The following is a 27,655-nucleotide window of genomic DNA, read 5'->3' on the forward strand; positions in this document are numbered from 1 at the left end:
CTATATCAAGTATATATGTCTGTTAAACGTTTCTTCTAGTTCTCAATATAATGATCATATTGAAAAGAAAAAAAAAGCTGTAGCTGTACGCTGTAGTTTTGAGCTTTAGGGCAAACTGTGCTTCATCAACCAGCTGGTCATGGACCAATGAATCAAGCGGCCATCAGCTCAGTAGCTGCTTGTATTTGCTCCACTGGTCTGCCCTCTCCACAGGGTTCAGCATTTACACCGTTTTGTCTGCCCATTCAACTCAACCCCCCCGGCTCCATGTGCATATGTAGGATAAGCAAAACCATACAACAACCGTAGCTTCATTAAGGCCAAACAATATGGTGAACAACTATCCATTTTTAATACAGTCTCAATGCTCCACTTGTCCCACTGTGGAAGTGTTTTAACCCATGTTACACACCTGCATCACGTCTGAAGCCCACAGACAGCTTGACCCTGCATCAGACTTTGGCTTTTATTAAATCATAATCATGTGTTATTATTTATTGAACCGTGCACATTACAGATGTATCATTTGCTAGTTGACATGCACAACGCACTATAATCTTTTAATTAGATTGACCTAATAAGCCTCACACTTGATTACAAAAGACCATATTTAGATGGCATATTTCAATAACACATTGATACAAGGTGAACATGGCATCCCTTTCGCTGTTTGCTGCAGACTCACACTCGCACAAAATGTTACATTTTGTTGTCAACAAAAACCTTGTGTTATGGATTATTTATAATTTCTATTGTCCGGGCTGTCTCCGTATGAGTCACCTACTGTTGCTTGGGGACAGGATTTACTTAGTGGTGGACAATTTTCATACTTCATTGCTGACGGAGCCGTAGAAGAGGATAAGAACGTTGTTGTTTACTCAGATTCTCCATCGGCAAAGATGCATGAAAACATCTTATCCTTGATAAGCTGTGTTTCCCAGAGTATTATTGTAAGTGAGACCCTGCATGTAAACAGAGCCAGTGGGGCTGACTCCTTAATGGACACTTAGATGGTGGTAATAGATATATTTGATGATGGAAGATATCAAAAAAATGGTGATGGGACTCGGGTCATTAAGCCCCAGGTTCCTCACCCTCTGCATTTCTCCATCCTCTGTTTAGCGTAAGGACACTTAAACAAACATCTCTCATATTAGAATATAGTGTGGTAATATGCAGAATAAAAGGGTGTTAATGTGTATATTTGAATACCCTGATTTGTTACCGTAACAAGTGTTTCCCAGCAGCAGGTAGCCAAGTCCGACCAGGCGAGACTTACCTGCTTAAAGAACTACCAAAGTCAACAAAGGGGATTCACCTGGTTTCATGTTCTGATATGGATACTGATGCCAACCCACACTGTACTGGCAACAGCGGTGAATAATAAAATACCTGTGGTCCTATTTGCACAAGGTCCCCCTTCGCTGCCGTGATTTATAAGCAGACCTTCCCTTTGCAAACAGGCTCGGAGGCCTTCAAGCTACGGGGCAGCACCGCTGTGTCCAGCACTATTTACTCAGCCAGCCGAGACCAGGTGCTCCCCCGGGAGTCACTGCGCCCGTGCGTAGGTTTCTCGCCGGTACCCGTCTGCTCATGAGAAGGCGATGGGTACTGCAGGGCATCCGCTTTTTGCCACAGGTTGAGCTCTTTACCGTGTCATTCCTGCTGCTTAACAAATGATTCATGCCCTCGGCGGAATGCCAGTGACTTAGTTTTATGAGCTCTGTCTTTGCAAAACTCCAGACACACTTCAGGGTGATCAGTGTTTAATAAGCGGTGGTGGTTGTGGCAATTCAACAAATCTGAATACTTGGATGTCAGTGTAAATACATGATGATTATAGTTGGCACTTAATGAGAAGGATGCATAAGTGTAACACAAGTTTAGTTTTTCCAGCAGAGACAACTTTCGCCACTCTGTGCTGGACTTAATATGCTGTGGACTAAATAAGTGTGCAGAGATTCTGAGAGGAAAGGTGCTCCACTTTAAGTGATGTGATAGATTAGGGAGGAGCCCTAGCAACAGAATAATTTCCCTGGTGACCAATTTCTGAACACTCCCTAAGCAAAGAAAATCAGCAACAAGCCAACATGTCAGGCAAAGCCTCATGCCAGGGCGCATGCGAACATGCTGACTCACTGCTAATGAGCAGCCAGAAGTAGAAAGAATAACATAAAACACAAATCCTAGGTCCCATATACTGCTGACTGTCCTAATTAAAACTGGACCTTATCCGATGTAAGCAAAGGTATGTACGCTCACAACTATCAGAATAGCTTCCACGGTGGCCCAGAATTGACGCGAAAGAAGAACGATAATTAAGCGCAGCTATTCTTACATTGTTGCACGCGGTGGCTGCTTCTGAAATTGGCTGTAAATCTTTATTACAATAACTTGTTGCTTTTGCTTTTATGTGGCTTTAACAAACAACTTTCTCTTACTGAGGACACATCGTATAATAATAAATGCTAGGGAGATGTGTCCTCCCTCCGTAAACATTTTCCTCCCCTTGACTTTGGTAAAGTTTAAGATCATCAACAGCGGAGGGTTTTAATGATTTTCACAAAATGTATAGTGCGCAATAAATAATATTCTAGCATGTTGATATTCACAGATATTGATGATTTGTCAAGTTAATCATTTGTGCAAATGTTAGTGTAATTGATGTCAGTGTGTGTCTTAATAATAGATCTGGAAAGAAGGTCTCCAGGCTTTACAGTTTTATTGGATATCTACGTCTTTTCACTTCTCGCAATAATTGTCCTTTAAACAAATTAGTGACACGTGCGTGTGCCACAAGGGTTTCATTTCTCTTCAGCACGCCATTAAGTTAAATGCACCCTGCATTTCCACACCAGAAAGATCAATAACCCTTTCCTCGATTAGCAAGGGAGCTAATAAAAAAGATTTTAGGTGATTACGCTGATGGTATGCCAGTGCCACAGATGTGTTAAGGTGTAGCTGCCATCCCAGCAGAAGTTCAAGTTGAGGGGACTGACATCACCACCTTTTCAGCTCAGCGAAGATAATGAGGCTTCTGTCTCGGGATCAGTTTGGCAGCTGAGACAGGAAATAAGGCTCTTCTCGTCTAAAGATTAAAATCGGTTGACTCCCTCCTTATTATTACGTGGCTTCAATAGATTCCCCCTGCAGAAGTAAAAGTCCTTTTTCTATTGATTTGCCAAATGTAGAATTGGCATAATTTAACTATTGGGATTTTTTCTGCCAATGGGTACGAAGCACTGAATTCAATTGTGCACTTGTTCATTTTGACAAAGATACAAATCGTCATCCAACATGCACCCAGTTATGATTTTTTTTCTGCTACTGCCAGTGAATATTTGACCGTTTTGTGCTGTCAGTCTCCATATGTGCCCTGGACAGCACTCGGCACCGGACTAAAAATGTCCATGCTTCTCCACGCTTCATCATCTGTGGTTTGTGTCAGACCCAGACAGTCGTCTGGAAAGGTCAGAGCTTCGGTAAAAGATTTAAATCATCTTACAGAAGAAAGATTCACCTGGACAGGCGGAACCAGAAAGCGGGTAAAGAAGAGCACAAACAGAGACTCATTCCTCGCCGCATAAAGCAAGGACGAAAAGTGGATTGTATTTCAAAGTATAGGTTGTGCTGCTTTAGAGAAAAGGCTCTACATATTTTATCAGTTATGTACTTTTTTCCATTTTTAATCATCGCTTGAAAACACTCACCAGAGTAGAGCCCTGTCTTCTTTGTATAATTATCATATGAGCAGAAATGTATTTTGTATTATCTTTCAGATCTATTGATTGTGTTTTCAGTTCTAAAATGAATTTATCTTGGGACAACAGCTTGTTTCTAAATGCAACTTGTGCAACTGACAGTGTCAGTGTGGCAAAATAAACTGTTGGGCTTCGTTTTGGCACGGGGAGAATTTGACATATTTAACAGATTCTCTGATGAATCTCGGTTGTGTTTTGTCGTGTTATATTTCTCCAGTTGTGAGTTGCCATTATATTAATGTGGTGGCTTTGCCTTTTGATGAATGCAGGGACTAAAGTATGTATTCAGCATCTTTTGAGGACAAAAATCTGTTCTCTTTACTGTTTATTTATATACTTAATGAATATGAAATAGGGAAGATTAGAGCAAGGCCTATGCATCATAGTATATTTGCTCACAGAAGTAAAGAATAATTAAACTATTTTCAGCCACAAAGTCATGCTTGAATTAATATGTCCGCTGCAAAGGGCTACAAAGCAACTATTACAAGGTGGTTACTTTTTATAACCTCCTTGGAAATTTCAGGTTTTAGCTCTTAAGCTCCTGAAAATATTCATCATATGTATTCTGATTCTCTGCATGTCGGATTTGTTTTGTGTATATGTGCCCAGCTGCTTTTTAGTGCTTGGTGGGATATGATTGCTTCCTGCTATTGATCTGAATGTGGCGTTGTCATTGAGGCCGAGCAGAGTTTGCATCAACTTTGGAATGAAAGCTGTCTATTGAGATATTTAAATTTAAGAGATAAATAAAAAAGGCTAAAACAAAAATGTGGATACCTTTGAGTTCAAGCAACATATGCGAATATCACTGTAAGTCTTTGGGCCATCACGATCATTGGTGCAACAGGGCATGATAAGATTACCAACAGCACAGTAGCCTCATTAAGGCAGCGGTGTGATGGTGATAAGCAATCTAATGTGTGAATGTGTTCATGTGCAGGATACATTTTACGTGTCTGTTTATTGCAGTCAAGAGGAAATAACATTATGTGTGTGTTTGAGTTTGAAGCTGGTTTACAATTTAGTTGTGTATTAGCATTGCAGGGATGTGTGCAAATGGTACTGTAAATTGCTCCTCTTGGGAATAACACGTGAAGCAGTCGAGTTAATCAACAAACACACAGAGGTACAGTACAGTTGGTGGTCTTCGGTGGACACAGTTTAATGAGATGGATAAAAGTACTTGCAACTTGGTCATTTTTTACCATCTACTGTATGTGCATGTATTTGAACTTTGCCTTTCTCTGTTTTTGTCTCCACAGGCCTTCCCATGTATATCCACAGGCATCTATGGTAAGCTTAAATCTTCTCATTCTGTTTGATTCACTGTTTTAGGTTGTGCTTTATATACATGTTATATGTATATAAAGCACAGTCTGTAGAGAGTCGATAGTTCACCTCCTAGGCATGTGAGCAAGGCACTAGGACCCTAACTGCTTCACCTGCTGTGCCCATTATTCTGACATATCTACAAGTTTGTTGTGTGTGTGTGTGTGTGTGTGTGTGTGTGTGTGTGTGTGTGTGTGTGTGTGTGTGTGTGTGTGTGTGTGTGTGAGAGAGTAAATGAAGAAGAAGTGCAACAATGAATTTCTCCAAGGGGACAAATAATTGTACTGGATCATATTAAAATGTCTACATCGAGCACAGCAGGGTAGAGACGTCGTCTTTGAAGACGAACAGTTTGTTGCAGCATACCAACAAGTTCACCTAACTCCACAAAAGACACACGCTAGTATGAGCTGAACAGAATTTAGACTCCGAACAATCCTTGTGCTCCCTCACGGGACGAGGCCCGATATGCAGCAAGTCATTGCTGGCGAAGAGCTTGTGTGCTAATTAGATTTAAACAAAGTCACATTGAAAACATGCCAGACATGGCGATATAAACAGCCTTTGAAGTTCTGACGGTAAATGATGCTGGATGCAGAGGATGCTGGAGTTTATATAATATAGTAAACTGCCTCTGCTGAGAAGACATCATTATTCACTTTCATTATTTTCACTCTTCTGTCTCCAGTCAACGCCGTTCATTGGATTTGCACACAAGCTCTAATAATAGGGAAGAGGGTGCCGAATATATAAGGGTTACCAAACATGATCATTTTCATTCAGTGTCAGAGCAGTATATACAGTTCTATTAAAGCAGCCAAGATGTGCAAGATGTATTTGCTTTAAATCATTTAAAATGACCAAGATCGATTTTTAGTCAACCACAGTTCTTTTACTTTTTCTTTTAATTGTTTAAAAAAGGCCACTAATGAGCCTCTAACTGTTAAACCTGACCGAGAATCTGTAATTGTTTGGGAAATGTTCTCTTGAGATGTATTAAATGCTCTGATCACTCTCGATGATCATATTGCAGCCACAGCAAGCCCACTTCAGGAGGCCCGGTGCTTCCTGCGGTGCAAACACTGTTCCCACAACATGTTGCAACGCACGGTACTATACAAGGATAATGATGCAATTGGGCCCGATGTGAAACAAATTCAAAGGTTGCTTCTTAAACGTCAAAGTGAACTCTCCAGTCCCCAATTTTAAAGCCATTATGGGTTTACATATCCGTCACTGGAGGAGCCAGAGGCTTTCCTTCAGAGAGAACGATATAATCTAGCTGAACACTATAACAACAAGGCAGCTTGAAGCTGCTCTGTGGACTTAATTCTGCTCTAAATTCTTGACTATTTATAACTTTACTACTTTTTACTATTTATATAATGGTATGTGTTGCTTTTTTTGTCCAGCCAGCGAATGTTTGCTGTGCTTGTTCCATTTATGGTTTACATCAGACACAATATTATTGGTATAACTGATAGGGTGCTGTTTAAGGCATAATTATGTTTGACAAACATTCTATACTGTTTGAAGAAACACACATTTAGAAAACTACAATCAACTCGGCTGGGAGCGTGCTTCAGGGTCATGGAAACCTCATTCAGGATTTAGTCATTTATCAAAAGTACTTGCAATGCATTTTACAGCTTCAGAAAAGTCTCTTTGCTGCATATGAATTACTGAATACCTTACATTGTTCTCTGAAATGTCCCAACTAAGTGATGCAATCTTTACAGAACATACACTTACTGATCAGAAAATCACTGATTCTAGAATGCGACAAAATGCTTACTGAACCAGATATAAACACACAGTGAGAGTGTGACTCCTTTCAAACTATTTCATCTTGTCTTTTATTAAGAATGTCTGAGCAAAAGGCATCTAAATCCCTTACATCCAGGAAGTGGAAAAAAATAATGATTTAATTTACAGTTCACTTCAGTTTAACAACATATATCAAATCACCGAACAGCTGCAGGTCTTTGCGTAAATACCAAGTCGATACATTCAAACTTCCATGTAGGTGGAAGGGTTTAAGATGTGCCAAGTGGCATCCTGAGATACAGCAGAGCTTACACTGACTTATTGACTCATTATTGTCCAACTTTGTAGTGACTTAAATACCAACCTCAGTAAAAGTATATTCATTTTGCTCACAGTGAAAACACTTTTATAGATTTAAATAAATAAATACAATCGAGAATGCCAGGCGATGGATACATATGTGTCTACTTTCAGAATGGATAAGTGGCATTTTGGATCTCTGTTGTAATGACACAGAGGCAGACCCGTCCATGCATGGGGGAGAAGGTCACTGTTTGTACTCGACACTGTTGATCAGGGCGCTGCTTGTTGTTGTTTGCTCTGGTGCCCTGTGCCTCTATAGGAGCCTATCACAGCGCTCTGCCAGACGCCCCTCGCTTCAAAGGGTCGGCTGTGCAGAGCCAGGCGTGCAGCGAAGGGGGATTAAACAGCCGGTTCGATAAATGGCTTAGCGCTTCCCATAACTGCTACTGCTCTGAACAATACCGCTGATTAAGACTGAAGATCTTCACAAAGCAGAGGTCAAATAGAAGAGGGACTTTCAAAGGAACTGAAGTATAGCACCGTGCTGCTGTGTTATTCTGCAGGAGTCCTCCCTCTGCCCCTTGAGTGCTGCCATGTTCTGAAAGGGGCCGTGCTTGCGTGTCAGGCGTTTGGACATTTTCCTGTACATTTCAAATAACCTTTAAGGTCAACTTCCATTTCAGCGATGTAAACAAAAGCCGTTTAGTGTGAGAGGCCATGGCTCTGTCTCTGTCTAGATAGAGATAGAGACATACCTCTCTGTCGCTGTAGAATAGTAAGGGATCTAAATTTTAATATGTGCACACTGTCATCCACCCACTTTGTGTACAAACGTGTGCTCGACCCGTTTTCACACTTGCATTGTTGTAGAAAAATAAATCCTCTGCCTACAACATTGTGACAGAGAGGGATCAGGAACAAGTTATCCGAGGCCCTTGTGGTGAGAAAAATAGATTTGTCAGGAAAGCTAATGCTAATTGACACTCTCGCTCACGCCTCCATATTCCGGGAGACTCAGTCACCATTGACAGATGATGGCAAAACAGGGAGGTTGGGTGTAGCAGGGGTGCGCTGGGTGTGCCTTAGACGCCTGGAAAGAAAAATGAGGGCTCACACTGCGCTGACAGTCCAATCCCTCAGTCCGGCCCATTAGCCACAACAGAATTTCAGCCCGGATAGTGTGTCGGAGGTACCACCCATAAACAAACTGGTGCCCACAGTGGGCTACAGGGTCACCCAGCATGGTAGAGGTTATTAAGTGCTGCTGCTGTTTGCACATCAATCATAGCCACGTGACCCCAGTTTAAATGGATTATTCCTTCCAAAGAGGAGACACCTTTCAATGTCTTACAAGATCATTGCCATGCGGCCAACTACTAAGACTTAGAGAGGTCGTGTTCTCTTTTTGAATCCCGTAGCTTCCCTCGTCCGTTGTGGTTTTTTTTCCTGCCCCATACGTCATTCTCACTCACAGAGGCTGAACTCAAGCAAGGCAACGTACATAAAAATCCCATCTTCAGAGGCATTGTTGACAATTTAACCTTGTGGAGATCACATCTACGCCGGGCCTTAAAGAGCACCTTCTGAAAGCCTTGCAATGAGCTCTAGAGTCTAGAAGGTGTCTGCTGAGATCTATCTAACAGAGCTGAACGTGCACTGGCCAAAAGCAAGGACATGAACATACAGCCTAGTACCTAATGCCGTTGCGCGCATGCATTTCTAACCCTATGAAAACAATCTGAGGCCCACACCACGCGCTGGACCAACATCTCCCTGCTTCCTCCTCACCCTCTACCTTTGGCTCATCCGTCCCTGTGACAGATCTGAGGATTGTTGATAGAGGAGTTTTTGGACTGACTGGTGGCTGTGGGAGATATGCGGATGTAATCCAGCCAGGCTCTACTGGTATGTCCACGCTGCCATTCTACCGTACTGTCCAGATCAAAGGTGTCAAGCGGGTGAAAATAAATTCCTCCATCTCGCATCCTACTGCGGCTCTCTTAATCCCTGTCGAGGATTAGGAAGGCTGGAGACATTCATGGCCCCTTATCTCCCGACGGTGATGGCTCGCTGCTGGCCTTTAAGAGATGGCCCGGGCTAGAGTCCCCTTCTTAAAACCTAGGGTTTACTACAGGGAGCTTAGCCCAGCTGGGTTGGGAATTTCAAGGAACACAGGGGCAACGTGCTGTATCAGTGGGTAGCAGAGTGTGCGCTCGGTGGGAGCGCAAGCTTCGTAGCCCATTTAACTGAGTCACACACTGTGCGTTGTACTCAACAATAGCCTCCCTCCATTTTCACGGATGATGAGCCTAATGTAAAAAAAAATACTTCCAGCCCACAGGACAACAGATTTATGCCTTTGAGAAACTTGGTTGAGCATTAAGCTTTTGCATGTGAAATGCTCTTTTGTGATGTTTATTTTATAAGGGAAATGTCAGGTGCTAATTTTAGCATGTAGGACAAAGCTCAGCATCACCTAAATGGAATGTTTCCAACGAAGGTCATCATCTGCTGTGCCACGGAAGCTGCTCTCTTTCCTCCTACCTTGTTTTCTGCCCGTCTTCCGTACACAGCACCCTCCCATCGCTCTTTGTCTCCGTCTCCTTCCGCCGGCTGCAAAGTCGGTCATGGTCACAGCCCTGCCGTGTCTCCTAGTGGAGATCCGGAGAGGAGCTCCGGGCCAGTTGACACTCACACTTTGGTGTCTGGAGTCCTGGGGCGCTACTCTGTCCTCCACCCCAGGTCGGCTCACCTCTCCTTTGGGCCCTGATGGGGTAACAACCCTCTTTCGCTCTCCCTTTTCAGATGAACACACACGGCTTGCTGCACTTAATGATTTCCTCCTGCTGCAAAAAACCCAATCATCTAATGTACTTTGTATTATACAATGTTTAGTATAATATTATAATATATATAATAATAGTGGTCTTTGGATGAAGCGGACAGACTCTCTGCTCCCTATCAAGGTTTTATTAAAAAGGAAGATTTGTTTATATTATTTTAAAGAAGAAATTAGATTTTAAAACCTTTCAAAATCAAATAAATATTGGTATTTTATGTTTCGGTTGTTGACGTTTTTTTTATTTTCCCTAGCAGATTTTCTATCTTACGTTATCAACACCTCTGGTGAATTTACGAGTGCCAGAAGCCGCAGCCTCGGGCTGCATGCTGCTTCTAGGAAGACAGCTCATCAAAATGAAAGACGAGAGTAGAGACGTGAACCTCACCGAATGCAACTGAGGGTAGCAAAGTGGGACCGATGATACAAGTCTTTCCTCCAGGGAAGGAAAGCTGTACTTTATATTTTTCTAGAATTCTGTCAAGTTATGTTTCTTGGACCAAGGCCACATTCTCTCACAAAAAGGTGCTCAATGGAAAAAAACCTGTTGTGGCGTCTTCACAGGTTTGTGGTGAAAGTTAACTCTTTGGATATGAAATATTTGCCCTGCTAGCAAAAGAGACAGCAATGAGCAAAAATTCTTCTCTGTATTTTTACATCTAGCAGTGGTTTTCTATTTATGAAACCATATTCCTTGAAAGTCACCCACCGTACAGCGAAAGTGTTCTTAAAGGTGTTTTACATATACCGATGAAAGGTGTCAAAGACTCTGTCTCTTGCTTGCATCAGAGATTTGAGTCGGGTCCCTTTTTGATGAAAAGATTGGGAACAGAACAGAAACTGAAAATACCTGCAGTCTTAATTCTCCATGGTCACCGAGGGATATTTATTGTGGTCGCTGACCCCATAACAACTGTCAACATTGCTAAGTCTATAAATGCAAATGTTATGTAAACGAGCTGGGCCGGGAGCCTTTTGTCTCCTCACGGCGCGTGCCACGGTCCCTTTCCTCCTCTCGCTCTCTGGATTCTGCGCCCTGCGTGGTGATGAAGTAGAGGAGCCTTCAACAGAAATAACACTGCGCCACCTGAGTCCTCATCAGCGGCGCTGCGCTGCACACATCCCATCAGCGCGCCTCACTAAGACAAATCTCCCCGAGCCGGCCGTATTCCCAGTGTAGGATAGAGAGCCGAGCCACGGCAGAGCAGGGACCCTGGAGGGCCCACCATCGCCGCGGCTGAAGCCAGCGCTCCACCTCCTGACAGATTAGCTTTCACTGAACCCCGCAACACAGCAAATGGAGCAAAAGACAATGAGGTGTTGAGGGGAGAAGATGTAGAAGAACAACACTGAACAACATTTTACTTTGTGTGCACTGGACCATATAAAAGCGTCAGACCACTCAATCCCTTCTCTGAACTTCAGTATTTTGAACTCCCGCAAGTGGACTTTGCACCAACAGGGCTGTGACTCTTATGGCCGAGACAGTATGCGGAAGTGATGCTTTAGGGTTTTGTACTCTCGCTGTTTTGAAGCATACAAACATACTTTGCCAAGCTGACAGGGACTAAGAGGGGTGATGTAAAGGTAGTGGATGCTGTGAAAGAGACAAACGACCAGAAGGAGAAAGCAGCCGATGCACTGAAAACATTGCTGTTGACCTTGGGCCGTGGATGTTCCCGTTGGGCAGAGTTCTCCAGGCAGGCTATGACCCTCTTACAACAGCTTTCCATCTACCACTCTTTATGTCATCTCTTTTCCAATGTTTGTTTACATCTATCAATCTACTTTCCTGTTATCTTCTTCACTGGTTTTACAGCTCACCTTCTCTCACCTCCCTCCCTCTGTCCATTCAGCCGGGCTGTGACTAATAGGTGTAGCTCTCAAATCAATAGAGCATTTGTAGAAACTCCACTCTAAATAGATTAAATAGAGTCAATTTTTTCCAGCCACAGCCAGTGACAGAAATGAGCTAATATTATGAATAAGACCTATTTTTTAGCTTTCTAAGTTTTGCGTTGTACGAGCAAGGTCCTGACTTTTTATTATAATTTGCTCATTTATTTCGTTTGTTTTTAAACTTACTTCTCTGACACCTCTCCCGCTGCGTGTGCTCTTCCTAAACAGCTGGTCTTGTCTCTGTGGATGTTATTTTCATCACTTTTTTTCATTTCCCGCACATCTGCTGGCCTACGTAACTTGTTGTGTGCGTCGAAGCGTCGGTTATACACCTGCATACGTGTGCAAACAGATTTCCAGAAAGGGAAACGTCACCAGACAAAGTGATATCAGTGAAAAGGTTAAGTGTGTTTGGGCGACGAGAATAGTCAGGTGACTTGCAAACTGATTTTGGCATGCCGGATTAGGTTCTGAGCGCAGAGCTCCGGTGGAGGGGTGAGGGGGGGGCAGGTTTTGAAGGGCAGGAGTTGTGAACGGGCCCATGCACCGTCTGCAGACTGCCTAACAGAGGTGTAGGAGCAGACCGCCCGTCACAGCCGGCTGGTATGCAGCTCACAGCTCGCTCGGCCTCGGGGTTTCAACGGGGACTCAGCCAGGGCTCGGCAGCACTTCATCTACTCTCCTCCCCGCAGTGCTCAACTCGACCACTCCTGTCAAGCTAGCTGGGGGGAAGGAGTGGGAGGAGTAAAAACAGAAAGCGAGAGGAATCGGCGATGGCCACATACAGTAGGTGAGAGTTGTCATGGAAGTTGATTTTAGAGCAGTTACTGGATAGTTATTGAAAGACTTCGACAGCAAAGTCTGGAAATGTCACGCTGGATCTTTGTGCCTTTATATTTCTCTTCAACCTTGAGGGGTGGGGGTCGTTGCTGTACTTGTAAGCCTGTTTCATCGGTCGAAGTATGTGATAGTGGTGGCAATGACCCCGATAAAAGAAACACATTTGAGAATAGGAACCATGCAATAACCAACAGGCTGCAACTGTGGCGTGGCCCTTGTATCAGCTGGTGTGGGATGAAATTGAGGTCTAGACCTCTGTCGTTATAGGAAGAACCTGTGATCGCTTATGGGGGGCAGAGGTTATAATACGAGAGAACTTTGGTGGTCACTCAGAACTGACAAAATGGGCTATGCACGTGTATTTGCTTCTGGGCCTAACTTTACACTATCTGCACACTTCATACCAGCGCTGCAGTTTTGAACCCAAGGCTTTCGAATAAAATGCTTTTTTTCAAGTTTTGTGGATCGCACAGAAAACCCACACTCAACCTCAGTTACTTCGAAATGGAGACAACAGAACCACTTCTCTGTGACAGCGTAGAAGATTGTCAGCGCTTTTAGTAATGGCTTATATACTCCCCAGCTGTAGCGAGGCTGGCTCGGGGGCTCCTACAGTCAATAGCTCACTCTAAGTGTCCGGTCTTGGGAAGTTCTCTAAAGTGGCAGCAAATGATCTTGAGATCAGCATCCAGCAGAGTCCTCCCTCAGCTGGCCTCATCAAAGATTAATCATACTGCAATCTGTGTGTCTGTATTGACTCCTTCAGTCTGGATTTACGCTAGTTAACCACATTGTTTCGTAGACGCACTGACTCACATGTTTGTTCTGGATAAAACCGGGTAGTGTGCGTGATCACACATCCATGTGTATGTTTCAGCTTTAAAGACCCAACATGCAGTAGTTTGTACCTGCGGTAAGTGAGGGTGCGATGCATAAATGTGTAGCTTGTATCCACACTTTATGCCCGCTGAATATGTCTGTATGTGTTTTCCCAACATGTGCATCTGGCAACACCCGTATACAACAGTTTATCAGACAGCTGGTCTCATCCGCCAGAGACGAACAGCTTGTGCTGCTTTCCAATGATTTAAGAGAAATGCTGCTACCTGTCGAGATATCGGTCCGTCTGTCTGTTCGCCTGTCTATTTTTACCTCCCTCTAGCATGTCCGTGATGAATACAACTGGGTAGGACACTGATTATTTTTCCCCTTCTCTTCTAGGTTTTCCGAATGAGCCTGCAGCTGGTATTGCTTTGAACACGGTGAAGAGCTGGATCGAAGAGAATCCAGATAAGGTAGGGCATGGCTGATGCGTGTTTAAAACAAATAGCTGTCAATCTCAAGTCACCTATCCTCCAGGGCAGGCACTGTCTGTTTCTGCTTTTGCTGCGAGTCGATTGGACCACAGTTGGAATGTAGATCCGTATGATCCTTGCTTGATCAGCCATTTAGTTAGTGGTCTGTATGCATATCAAGTAGCCAGTCTGAGACTAAGCACGATGTTGAATTAGTCCTTGGAAATCTATTAAACTCAGGAAAACAGCAGTTGTTGACTACAGGCTCCTATAAAAATTTATAAAAAGAGAAACACGCCCCTTATTAAAAATAAGGTATGTAAGACACATAATATGCTATGTATATTAGCCTTTAGCCTCCAGCTGCTTTTTGCTGCTGATGAGCTGCAGGCTGCTCTGAGGATTTTTACCAAAGAGAAATCAACATTGCTCTCATTCACACAGTGAGAAAAATCAATTTTAAAGTGAATTTACCTTTTGGCTTTGATGTCAGACAAGGACCGTTAATCACGTGAGGTCATATTTTGGGTTTCCCCCTCTGTTTAAAAATCTGCGGGTGACTGCTTTGTATCAGCAATAATTATCCCAGTCAAAAAACGCCATGTGTCATGCGTCCAAATAATAACCAACAACTAATTTCCACACAAGCAAGTTTGATTAAGTTTCTTTCACAAAGCTTTTAAAGAATCATTATTATATGTGACATTGATTAGGGTTCATCAGCCTGTTATACTTTCATTGTTCGTGGATCTTTGTCCAGTTGTCAGGATGCTGTTTGTACAGTTAGCATCACTTTGGGAGCCATGATGGTAACCTTTGGTGGGGTCACCTCTGTTAACTGTGGCACTGTTTATATCTGTCACTGTGGAGTGAGGTGTTTTATAAAGCTCACAGCTTGATGTGCTGCAACATCCCTCGGCTGGTGCTATGGATGTTGTGAACAGGCAGCAAAATGATTCCGAGCTGCTGGATTGCTTTGCAGTTGAACTGTGTGCTTGGGGAATCCATTAACACTCTGGCGCAAAGAAGGTATTCTATGGCTCACTGTAAATAACGAGCTAATGTGCATAGCAGACTTTTGTGGTTGTGTTGTTCCAAAATCCAAGGATTGCTACTCGCCCTGGGGGAGGCTGCTCTGCCGCACACTGGAGACCATTTTGTGATGCGTTGACTGGTAGATATCTCTGGTGTCGGTAGATCAATCGGAAAATATTGCAATTTGTGCAGAGGGGTGGAGGTCTACCGAGGCTGCCCTAAACACTTTCTGGCAAAGATTCTCAAGCACAAGCAGCGGATCTTTAGCTCTAACTAGACCAGGAGTGAGTATGCTTTTAACAAGATCAGAGAGAATTAAGTGGTACCACAGCCGTATTGCATCGGAAAGTCTTCCAAGCAAACCACAGAACAACATGCACCGGAAGGGGGTCTTTCCTTCCAGTTAGTTGCTCTTAGTACGTACCAAAACAGCCTTTTATAAAATGATGTCTGTAATTTGTTTTTACCAAAAGCAAATAGAGTATTCAAGTTGAAGTGAAATAAACTAATAGCGCCTTGAGGTTTTGCACTACGCCGTTCCTCTTCGCTGCTTTAGCAGTACTTGCACACAAAATGTTAAGATTAATGCCTGCTTTGTCTGATATGTTTGTAAAAGCAATTTATTACCGCAGCGTTTACTCGATAGACACACCCAGTGTCAACCTGATTGATAACTGACATGATTCAGTTTCAGGCTTTCTGAGCTGTACACCGACTGCATGTCGTAAACAGACGTTACAGTCAGTAAACAGATTATAATAGGACAGGAACAATAGCTTTGAATGTTCTGAACAATATTGTGCATTGTTGCACTTATTCCTTTTCTATTTTCAAAGGCTGAGAAATGAGATGAGCAATTGCACGCTATACCTTTTAAAATGCCTGCAAAAGTTCTGCATTGCTACAGTAGCTAATTTCACAGATTGCAACGAGCTCTCTAAAGATAGAGTGAGAATAAGAGGTTTGAAGCCCAGTTTATCATGCATGGAACAATAGGACTAGATTGCACTGCTCTATGTGCACTCGACCCAGAGGAGCGTGTGTTGTGGGCATCCTCAGAGACGAGTCATTTCAGGGCCATGATAAGGGCTCTGCTTTGGGGAAGATACTGTGCTATTGTGACTGAATTTCAGTACAATTGTCTGGCTGAGGATCTAACACAGTGGAGGAGAGAATGCAGGCGGCAGCCCCCGACCGCAACCTACTATACGGACACACATAATATTACTGTATTGCATTGTCTCTGCATATCCACCACTTTTTAAGTGTGCATGTTTTCCACAGTGGTGCGCATTAACTGTACTTGAACCTGCGCGAGTAACATAGTACCTGGACCAGTATTTATTCCTTGTGGTATTTCTACTTTCTACTTAATGGTCAATGGACTTATATTACTAGTTTTTCAACCACTCAAAGCGTTATACATATGTCGCTATACACTCATTCACACCCATTCATGTACAGATGGCTCATCACAACCCTCCGTTGGGCCCTCAGTCTGCAGTCACACACCAAGCATTCAGAGTGTATTTGTCCACTGATTGAAATGTGCACACTATCGGGTCTGAGGTCTACTGTTACATCAAATGGCAGAGGACTTGGTATACATTCTGTGTGTGTATACAAGACAAGGAAGGAGAAAAAACCGCCACCGAATGATTGATTAGCAATACGTTTATCGCTCAGTCCAGCACTCTGTAGCACTGATGCACTCGCCAGCGCACAAAGCGCCCCAATGCCAGCGTGAAATTCACTCTAAAAAGTCATATACTTCCATTGTGGTAGAATAAACAGCCTGGCTGTGGTTAAGGAAAGGACATCCTTTAATCTAAAGAGACCTGAGTGCAGGAATGATCCTTCACATCACAATAGATCAAAGAATAGGGGAGTTTGGTCTCTGCCTCCTTGTATCCCACAGATAAGAGAAATAAAATATGTGGGTATGTGGAAACAGCAGACTAGAAAGATCTATTTCTTCAAAGTTACACAAGAAGCTGCAGACAGAGAGGCAGCGACAGCCCAACTGGTTATCTAGTACTAGAGCTGTTTCCTCCTTCTCCAAACACATGCACTCATCTGGCTTTGGTTTATTTCGTACTTTCAGACATAATTTGATTTAATTCAGGTCTACACAGGTCTAATGTGCCGATGGAAAACATGGTCTGACACTTTATTTGGCTGCCACGGATGCATTTTGGATGGCCAAGCTTTTTAATGAAGCTTTTCGAGGTCCCAGTGGCCCGACGTTACTCACACCGTCTGAACACTTGAGGCAGATTGGAAGTCTGTAATAAGCTTTGCTGCACTGTGCTGCTAGGCACAAAATTGATGTGTAGAGATTTCACCTTTCAACATCACTCTGGTTTGGGGTTTGGTATTAAGCGCTCCACTGTGCCGATGATGCTCCCAAAACAGGTGTTTACATCCCCTTTTCTCTTCTGTGAATGATCTGTTTACCATAGAAGCATTTGTCATTTAGGACACCTGATAATAAATCCCATCTCAAGCTGCAGGGCCACAGACTTAATGGGCATTTGTGACAAATGTCAAGTGACTATTAGGAATAAATACAGTATGGTATCTGTTCTGTATGATTGTTTTTTTCTATTTGAATGGATAACAGCCAAGGAAGCTGTCTGTATTTTGGCAGATGGGGCTATAACATGAGGCATTCATTGTCGTTCAGCTGGATAAGATGGATGGCTTATGTTATCAGGGCAATATTAAATATTCTGTGGTTCACCTTTAGCAAATGTGAATAACATTTTTGAGTATTGGAACCGGCTTTGTCAGGCCTTTAACAGGCATGGTAAGGTAACCGTAAACCACGCGCGTATGTGCTTTTTGTGCTTTTCGTGCTTGTTCATCACTGTATGTAGACAGGGCGTATAACGACGATCAGTTGCCTCAAACACAAAGAAAACAAAGATTCAAAGTCCACCTTTTTTTAAACAAGCAATTCTGTTCCATTGGGCCAGTCCAGACAGTGGCTTTTCAACACAGCCTTTCTTTCATCATCCTCTCTGAAAGGCTGACCCATAATCTGTGCACCTCTATGGCGGCAAATCACTGTCAAAATCAGGTTCATGCACGCGCGTAAATCGAACATTCACGAGCAAAAGTCCTGCAAAATCTGAATCTGCACATACGCTGTTTTTGACAGTAAGGGGGCGGAGCCAGTCACCACGGTCTCTACATCTAATTGGTTACAAACCCCGTCTTGGGATTGGCTGGAGTTATGCATTCACAGAACTATGGAAGCCCAATTCTGCACTAAAGAAACGGGATAGAAATTATGATATAAAGTCGAAATTATGAGCAGATATGCGCAGGCTCCTTCATAGTTCGGTACGGTAAGGCTAAATATTGAAATGTATGTGAGTGCTCAGCATCAATGATGTTGCCACAGATGTTGTATTGCTCTGCCACCCAAAAACATTTATTACCAAAATATGTCAGGCACAGATAAATCTGGATTACAGATAAAATACTTCCTTGTATCGATGGATAGAAACCGTAACAAATACTCCTGTCGTGGGCTTTTCCTTTAACTCTAAAAGACAAATATTTATTATAATTTGACTACATGGGCATTGAGACTGACTTTGTATGCAGTCTGTTAATGTTCAGTAAATTCATATTAAACTTGACCTAAAGATGAATCTATTATCAAAGTATCTGCCAATTAACTAATTGTCCCACTTGACTAGATACCGTGTATTTAAACTAATCATATGAATATTATTCAATATGTTAAAAAAATGGTATTTGCATTTTTCCTCTTTCCTTTCCTTGTTATTTCATAAAAACAACACAAAGTAGTAATGAGCCAGTAAATAAAAGCTAATAAAAACACTGTTTGGTTAAACACTCCTGCTTAAAGTGCAATAAAAGCATGCGTTCAAATGTCACAGTACGGTGGTTGATACGGAGGTAAATTATGGCAGGCAAACAGACACTAACACTGAGCGGGGTGGAACTTTAGCTCTCTGTTGCTGCATTGCCTCGTGGTGTTTTTATTGTCTAGTATCCAGTGAAAAAACGTTGCCAACTGTCGCTTCTACAGCCGAGAGAAGCACAAAGTTTTCCGTGCATGCCTGGAGGATGCCGATGTGCCGCTGATGGTTCCTGCAACTGGCATGGTGTTCAAAGGCAGTACTTGTCTTTTGAAGTCGGTGTCTAGCCCCTTTGAGTCGCTGCTGCGACTGGGAGCATCAGGCAGATACGGCCAGATCTGCAGCTGAGAGCAAGACTAAACTCTTGACTCTTCATCCGCACACTGTACTTGTGTCTCACGTGGACGGAGATGCAAAGTTTAAACTGATAAAACTGTATTTTCTCCTTAGCCTCACCGTCAAACACCTGCAGATTTGGCTTTATAAATGCTGTGCTGAGTGTGTGTGAACGCCTTATTAGTTTTCTCTGTCAGATAATTACTTTTCTGGCACCAGTGTTAATGCATGCCATGTTGTCTAATACGTTAGTGACAGCTAGTTGGCTGAAGGCAGCAGAATGAGGATTTTTATGGGTTTTCTGACTTGAGGATTTTATTATCTGGTTCACGCTGGATAATATGTGTGTTATCTTTGATTCCCCTGATCTCAGGTTGGTTTAGTTAAACACTAGTTTCGGTGTTTCAATAGATTTAAGATGATATGAGTCCAATTTATGAATTGCCACAAAGTTATTTCTCTAGTGTTTAACTTTTAGCGTTTTATATTATCTGCAGAGGGAAAAGCAATTTTGATTAGGCGCTCCGGCTGTTGATGTTAAAGAAAAGCACTAAAAAGCCTACGATACACAACATGTTCAATGTTTATCTGAATGGCTTGATTGAGCTCTCAATCTTTTTGAGGGTAATGAATATCAAAAGTTCTATTAAAGCTCTGTTGATATCTCCGTCTTGTCCTGGTGCTCTTGTGCACATGCACCAAGCTTACCAGTAAAAACAGCCCACTGCAATATTAACACCTGGACGCAAAGATATGATGCCCTCTGAGTTCATCTCTCTCCGTTCATGCAGGTACTGTAGTCCCCCCTCCATGCTTGCTGTGCTGGAACAAGCTATCTTAATGACATGCTAATTGATTTAGTGTAGCATAGATAGCGGTCGGCTGGCACACCGTGATAAAGCAAGAACGGGTCGAGCTATTGTTACAGAAGAGGACAGTAGATATCAAACTCCTCCTGGCTCGTTCACCCTAGAACCCAATTTTACACTGCAGTACCCCACGCTGGAGCGCGGAGACCTTTACTGGAGAAGTGTTTTGTGTTTGTGTGCATTTCGAAGGTTTAGCGTGTGCTCTTGTAAGTACAGTATATGACCCAGTAACCTCGGTTTAAGCCTCCCGCAAGTTCCGACAACACAAAGAAGACCTGTCTGCTGCTCATCAGAGCCATTAATTATGTTGTCTATCTATGGCCTGCAGAAACAGATAATGGATGAAAAACACTCCCCTGTCCTCTCACTCACTGCTGATATTGAGGCATAAAGTCTGGCAAACACAAATAACCTTGGTTAGCACTGCAAGTAGAATATGCACAGTTCAACATATTCTCCTACAGCGATTTCTTTGATATACTACAAAGTTACTCCTCATTTTCTTCTATTGTTTTTCAACAGCTGTCATTTCCCACCCATTATATGCATACCGAAATAGAAATAGGTTTCGGTAACAAAACTAAAAGATCTTTGCTAATAACCAAGGATGCCCAGTTGCTGAAGGGCAAAAGTGAAACGTCAATGTTGAATTCTTGTTTCACATGGGGAATGAACTTGTTTCTCCTGGCTAAAAGATTGCTGTTTGTTGACCGCGGTCACCTCGGCTCAGGGTGTTATTTAGCAGTTATTTCCCATGATTTATCGCAAGTGTACGTGACTGATTGAATGAATTGAATCACAATTGGAGTGAATTTCAAATTCAGAGCATATCTATGCTCAAAGAATTACCTCCATAAGGCTCTCAACAAAGCGACAGCTGAACCCGCTGCAAGACGCCAACAGGGCTAACAGCAGCAAGAGTGCAAACACACAGACCGAACACTGTTTCCCTGGGGGAGCCAGAGGGTGGACGGTACGCTTCCAAGACAACTGCTGTCTTGTCGACGTCCCGTCGTTGTCATATCAGCGGCCACTGCTGTATGAGCGGCCGTGCAGGGCTGCAGCCAAGGGACAGTCGAAGGGGAGGACACGCTGGCAACATAGTTTGCATTTAAACAGCAAGTAGTGGGATTCTCGAATCGCAAGAAAGTGTAATGCGCAGCGTAACGACCAAAATTGCTGGTTGCAGTATAGTCAACGAGTTTTTGTGCTACAGTGTAACTTGTTACAGTCATTGGATGCCCATCTATTCTTGTTCATCAATTATTGTATTATTTCAGACAAGCAAATGCTCGGCCAAGCACCTGCAAAATGAACGAGAGGTTTGGAAAAGTTTAATTTGAAAGTTCTAAAAATACAGGCGGAGATTGTTGACCTACAGCATTTGGGCAACACGGCGAAGTGTATGCAATGTAACTGTAATGTGATTTCACTAATGATGCAGCGGCAGCCTCTCTCGTTCACTATTTACTGCTGGTTATTATCAGCCGTCTCATCAACAAACGTGCATGCAGTACGGATACTGGGCTGTAGTGCCACCGGCTACGAAGTGTCTGTTCCTGTAGAGAGAGCACAAATGCAGGACTTCCCAGAGCTATGGACGTTGAAGGGTTGAGTCTCTGTTCAGAGAGGAGGGGTGGCGAGAGGTGGAGGTGATTACTTTGGCTGTTGCTGTGTGATTGCACAGTCTCTGGCATGTGATTAGGGGGAATGGGCCGTATCTCTCACCATCTCAAAGGGGGATCAAATCAGCCTCAAAGCCTGGCTTCAGGCGGTGGTGCATTTGAAAGTCAATGTTTTATTTTCAAGCATAAATTACACGATCGGGCCTTTTTTCCCCCCAAGGTTGTATTCAGATGGAAGGGTTGTCACTTGCAACAGTTAGTGGTTTCTAGTGTTTGCATATGTCATGTCAAGCTTGTGGCAATGAAATGTTTGTTTTGATTTTTTTCCTGCATGAATTTTAAGAAAAAGGCCAGCTTTAATGAAAGACAAAGTTTCTGCGAATGCAGGTAGGCTGGTGGAAAATCTTCCAGGTCAATTTCAGCAAACATCTCAGGTTCATTTAATAATGATTTAATTATTATCAAAAATACATTTGCAGTTAAATATTTAATTCCACCATACAAAAGGCAGTAAACAACACTTTGACAATCTTATTTTGTCACTCTCACAGGAAACCCACAAGCTTATGGCTAAATCAATGTTGCCCAGGCTGAGACGCTGATTGGATAAATTGTATGTCACACATTTTTTTATTTAAATGTCCATTGAATAAAGTGCTTCTTAGACCCGCCTCCTGTGGGCAATCTTGAGATTGCCCCTAGCGCAGCTAGAACATGCATGACAGGCAGGGACGTAAAGGAAAAGCATTTATTAAGCGCAGTTATCACATTTTACAAATATTACTGGGTACATTCCATAATTCAAAAACATTATTAACAATTAACAAATTATCTTTTCCTTCCTTTTCCTTTTTTTTGGGGCTCAACGAGGCTCGCTCGAGGTGTGGCGACGCCCTATTTCCCTCTATTGGCCAGGCGCCACTGGTATATACACTCAACCTTGTTATATGTACAAACCAGCACTCTACTGAAATATATTCAAGTTAAATTACATCACATATTGTTTAGATAACGCTTTTATCAAAAGCGACTTTGATTGCATTTGAGTTGAAGATGCTCATATTTCTAGTGATGCTCAATCTATTCAGTGAACCAATAAATGGGTCGGAATGCTCTTTAAAGTTGTGGTAAAGGTTGGATCTGTGGTTCAGTTCCCGCTGAGTTCTGAAGAGCTAGCCTCCCCCCTCCCCCCCCGTACCGTTTGCCCTATTCTAAGAGAGCTTTCCATTGAGCTGCAGGAAGGGAGAAGTTTAAAGCTTTGAACTGCCACGTGAGTGTGCGTCATTACAAGGTGGCATTATGGCCGAATGTCTCTCACAGCCTTTTCCTTACCACCCCTACAGCATGATTTTAAACAATGTCATTGTTTGACTATTAGCTCTGCTGCCGACCAATCTTCACAGTGCCGATTGACAAGGGCGCCTCGCTCAGTGGGACGCAGCCAGCAAAGTTCACGTTGTAAATCAACAGGGCTGCAGAAATATGGCTGTACACTGAGGTGAGCCGCACGGTAGAGCAAGGCGATGGATGGGACAGGATGCATTTACTGTGCTGAGGCTGCGGGGCTGGAGTTCAGCTAGTAAATGCTTTATTGCAGAGGAAGGCATTATGAAAGACCAGCATCCGCGTGCAATACGGTTATTTTTTTAAGCAGAAGTGCCACCTCATTTGATGCCAAATCACCCCTATCGCAGCCATTGCCAGAGATTATTTAGGGTCGTTCTAGAGATTGTTTTATCCACCCTCATTTTGATATGACCCACCCTTCTAAATTGACTAGTACTTCGTTCCCTTGTTTGCAGCAGGTTTATTACTCATGAACAAGATTGGTAGTAATTTAGCAGGCTTAAGGATTTTGAACTCAAATGTGGATCTTGTCCTCTCATCTATGCAGGCACTTGTCTCCGCTCCGTCTCCCTGGATTAACCGCATCTTGGAGCAATTATTCAGGCTTCAGGTCTATTTTTTTGACAATCAGTGTGTAAATAGGAGGTTGGTGAAAAGCACAGAATATTATGGATTGAATTAGATAATATGACGAAGATTGTGGTGTTGAACTAAAAGTTAATATTAACCTTAATTTTAAAGTAGCACACGGATCAATAATAATATTTCAAAATGGTAGTTCTTATCAAAAACGCTGCGGGCCCTTACTTAAGAACTGTTCAAATTGATAGTCTGATAAGAAAAACTTAATTTAAAAAAAGAAAGAAAAGAAAAAAACCTCATTACACCCTCCTCATCACCCACACTATGGAAAGTTCTCAGACCCCTTTCCTCTCTGTAATATTAACTATACAACTACAGAGTGATGAGACCTAGACACAACCAAGTGTGTTTACGCCGCATTACTATGCAAATGAAAAATCCGCCGCTTCCTTTTTCTGATGTTCATAACGGCTGTGTATGTTAACAACGTGACCCGAGCTTCAACCTTCGTTGGAGCTGTCTCCTCTGCCGCGTGCAGCCTTCCAGGACCAGACACTATCTTCTAGCCTGCTGTATCCTCGGGCTGTCTCCAGTAATCAAAAGAGGGCAGCATTAATTGCTTGACCCTGGCAGGAAGCCAGGTGGTCTGGCAGAGGTCATCACCTGCCCGGGGAAAGGTCGCCCCTCATCTTCCCATCGACCATTCTCCCTCTCCTTTCTTTCCTTTTACCTGTTGACTCAAGGGGTGCCGCAAAGTCAACGCAGCTAGATGCCCGTCTTATTTTCCAAGCGCCAAATGCATCTAACCTCAACGAGTACTGCAAATTCATTTGAAATGCTGGCTGGATTCGGAATAGGGCCGGCCCACTTTCCATAAACCCATTTCAGACAATGGTCCCGTTCCTATTACCCAATGTCTGTCTTTACACCCCAGCATAAACATGTTAAAAGGTACTGTTCCGGGGGGGCCGTGGTTTGTCTGACTTATAGCTGATACATTCATCAAGCTCTAGCCAAGCCAATATCGCAGTGTCAGAATGGGGCATGTGGCATTCTATCACCATGAGAGGCTGTGACAGTACAAGTCCCTTTCCATTACACTCTCTCAGGGCAATCTCTGTTATTGCCTCTCTACTGCCCCATAACGCTGTTTATTTCACTTGTTTGCACTGGTGGATTCCATATTGCTGGGTTTTCCCTCTCGGGGTCCGGTGTGAATGTAGCTGACTTTGAGTATTATTGGGTCAGTAATGTGTTGAAGAGTGGGGAGCTGCCCCCCCCCTTGTTTATTTTCATAGAAATGTCTATGAGCCGTACGTATGTTGCATATTTGTTGTTAAACGCTTATTTCACTGTGAAATATTTGAATAGGGCTGTAAACTTTTTTTTCAATTTCAATTTTATAAACAGGCCTGCATAAATCCTTACACTTATCTACTTTTTACAGGCACACTGCAGTGCATGCCTCAAGGTTCTTTCATCTGTTATACTGCCTAAATTCCTCTTTCTCATTTATTAAGCCGACAAAAGTTACATTCTCCTCATCTCAGATATATTAAAGGCAGCCGCTGTTGCGCCCAGCATGTCCTATGACTTTGTTCCCTCTGTGTTTCCTATTTTTTATTCAGTCGAGGCCGGTAATAAGCTGTTGTCCTGTAGAGTGGTCTCTAGTACACTCCTGTCCTCCAGTGTTAATTTTGTCGACGAAAACTATGACGAGACTAAGACGTGACGAAAACGATCTTAAAAAATAAAAACTATGACTAAATAAATTCTAACTTTTGTTAACGAGACGAGACGAGACGAAAATGTTGGTGGTTGACGAAGTCACAATACTTTTTCCCCCTAAATTCGCATGCAGCTGACAGACAACAGACAGGCAAAGTACGGCGGATATTAACCCGTCATGATGACGTCATCCACGAACCCAGAACGCACGCAGCGGTGCAGCGGTGCTTCTTGTGCACCAAATATTTTACGCTTCGGCGAGTTTGAATGTGGCTTCGTTAGTTTAGCGCAGCTGTCTCGGTTTAGCGGACTGTTAGCAGGCTGAAGCCGCGCTGCTTCACAGAAACATGAAGACCCGTTTAACAGACTGTCGGACCTTGCTGTTGCGTTTAGGTCCCTGGTCCTCATGAAGTTGTTACACCTTTGCCAATTTGTTAAATTGCCTTGCAAATAAATGCTTTGCTATTTGTTAAAATCCAAATCATTTCATGTAATGATTTTTCACATGTCATTTATATCAGCTCACACAAACACTTCAACCATTTGTTCTTGGCCCGGCTCCTCCGTCACATTTTACAACCCATTGTGGCCCACGAGTCAAAAAGTTTGCCGACCTGCTATAGACCTATAGGACTAATCTAATGGACAACCAAGTACTGCAAGCTAGACTATTATTCAGTTGTAGACACAACACAGGGTTAGGGTTCCTGGTCTCAGGTCCAGGTCCCTGGGCCTGAGAAGGGTAGAAAAGGAGTTTAACATGGCTATTAAATGTGACTAAAACTAATTACATTTTAGTCTAGTTTTCGTCGACTAAAACTAGACTAAAATGTAATTAGTTTTCGTCGACGAAAACTAGACTTAAACTAAGAAGGCTCAAAATGACTAAATGTGACTAAAACTAATATGCATTTTGCGTCTAAAGACAAAGACTAAGACTAAATCAAAAATAGCTGCCAAAATTAACACTGCTGTCCTTGCATCGCCTGGACCTCTGTATTACCATTTGTAATGTGTCGCCGCAGCAAAGCTAAAGCACTGTAGGCCTCATATGAGCTGCTGCTTCTGCTGCTTATGTTTGGCTTAGGATTGGCTCTTGGCTGAGAGGAAAGGTGGACTAAGAGTAAAGCGGATGAAATTTGTGTTCTTATCAGAAGCGCGCGCACGATAAAGACCAACTATATCTATGTTGGAAACATCCTCAATAATTCATTTTCTAAATTTAGACAATCTCTTAATCTGATGTCCAGGGCCAGCTGGTTTCTTCAACTGAAACAAATCAATGAGATCTATAACTCTTTTTTTAATCACTGTTAAGAGTCCCTCCTGAGTGCTGGAATGAAAATGCACCCCCTTCATGAAGTCATCGGATTAGATTTGTTCAGTTATCGGATAAAAAGCACTCCCACTCTGTAATGTGAACACCACGGATAGAGTTTTTTATAGAAGATTTGATGGACATCAAATCTAATCTGAAGGATACAGAGCGAAAGTATTCTGGCAAATCTGGTACGATTTTCTGCCTTTGATGCTCAGTAATTCAGCTTTCTCATCTGAAGAGGGCAAACCTCAAACTGAGCAGGCAAGATTTTGTTCAAAGAATGAGTTTATATTGCAGACATTTGCTCTCCAACGGAACTATTGATTATTTCACGTCTGTGCCCTCGGGATTGTTCAGCACTTTCGCGCAAGGATTTTCTGTTGGATATTTGTCCTTGCTCGTGAAAACCCAAAAGTTAATCTTGTATATTGAATGTTGATCGCCTTCTCATTGCTTGGAGCAATTAATGAAATATGACCATATTTGTCTCATTAACTTTAACAATGTAACAAAAAAGAGTAAATGAGATTCATTCCTATCGACTGCAATAAAGGGAATGAAAGGCCCTTAAAATATGAAAAAATCACTATTTTTGTGAAAATGGAAGTCCTTGAAGAAAATATATTCTATTAATTGCATTGGGGAAGCTGTTGATGTTTAAATGAAATGTATTTACGCTTGTCCCATCATAATTATTAAAGACCCTTTGTAACTATTGTGCATTGCAATGTTTTTGAATTGTGATCATAGCTATTACTTTTAGATATATTTAAACGTTTTAAAAATGACTTAATAACCCTTTTTAAAAGTCAATAGCAAAAAATGACTCACTCTGTGATTATTCTTGTGCTGTAAATTGTTGCCATGTTCAGGATTGACA

The 27,655-nt window shown here is 42.6% G+C and overlaps 1 protein-coding gene across 2 annotated transcripts in view; it reads left to right on the forward strand.

Moving 5' to 3' along the window:
• The window catches only part of macrod2 (mono-ADP ribosylhydrolase 2), a 345,335-nt gene that overhangs the window by 255,447 nt on the left and 62,233 nt on the right, over positions 1-27,655 (forward strand). For both annotated transcript variants that reach the window (XM_040179258.2, XM_040179259.2), the window contains exons 7-8: positions 5,027-5,057; positions 13,963-14,036. In XM_040179258.2, the coding sequence (XP_040035192.1) occupies positions 5,027-5,057; positions 13,963-14,036 (105 nt within the window). The remainder of the gene's footprint in view (positions 1-5,026; positions 5,058-13,962; positions 14,037-27,655) is intronic.

The sequence above is a fragment of the Gasterosteus aculeatus genome, chromosome 6 (assembly GCF_964276395.1).
Source record: "Gasterosteus aculeatus chromosome 6, fGasAcu3.hap1.1, whole genome shotgun sequence".
Taxonomy (NCBI): Eukaryota; Metazoa; Chordata; class Actinopteri; order Perciformes; family Gasterosteidae; genus Gasterosteus; species Gasterosteus aculeatus.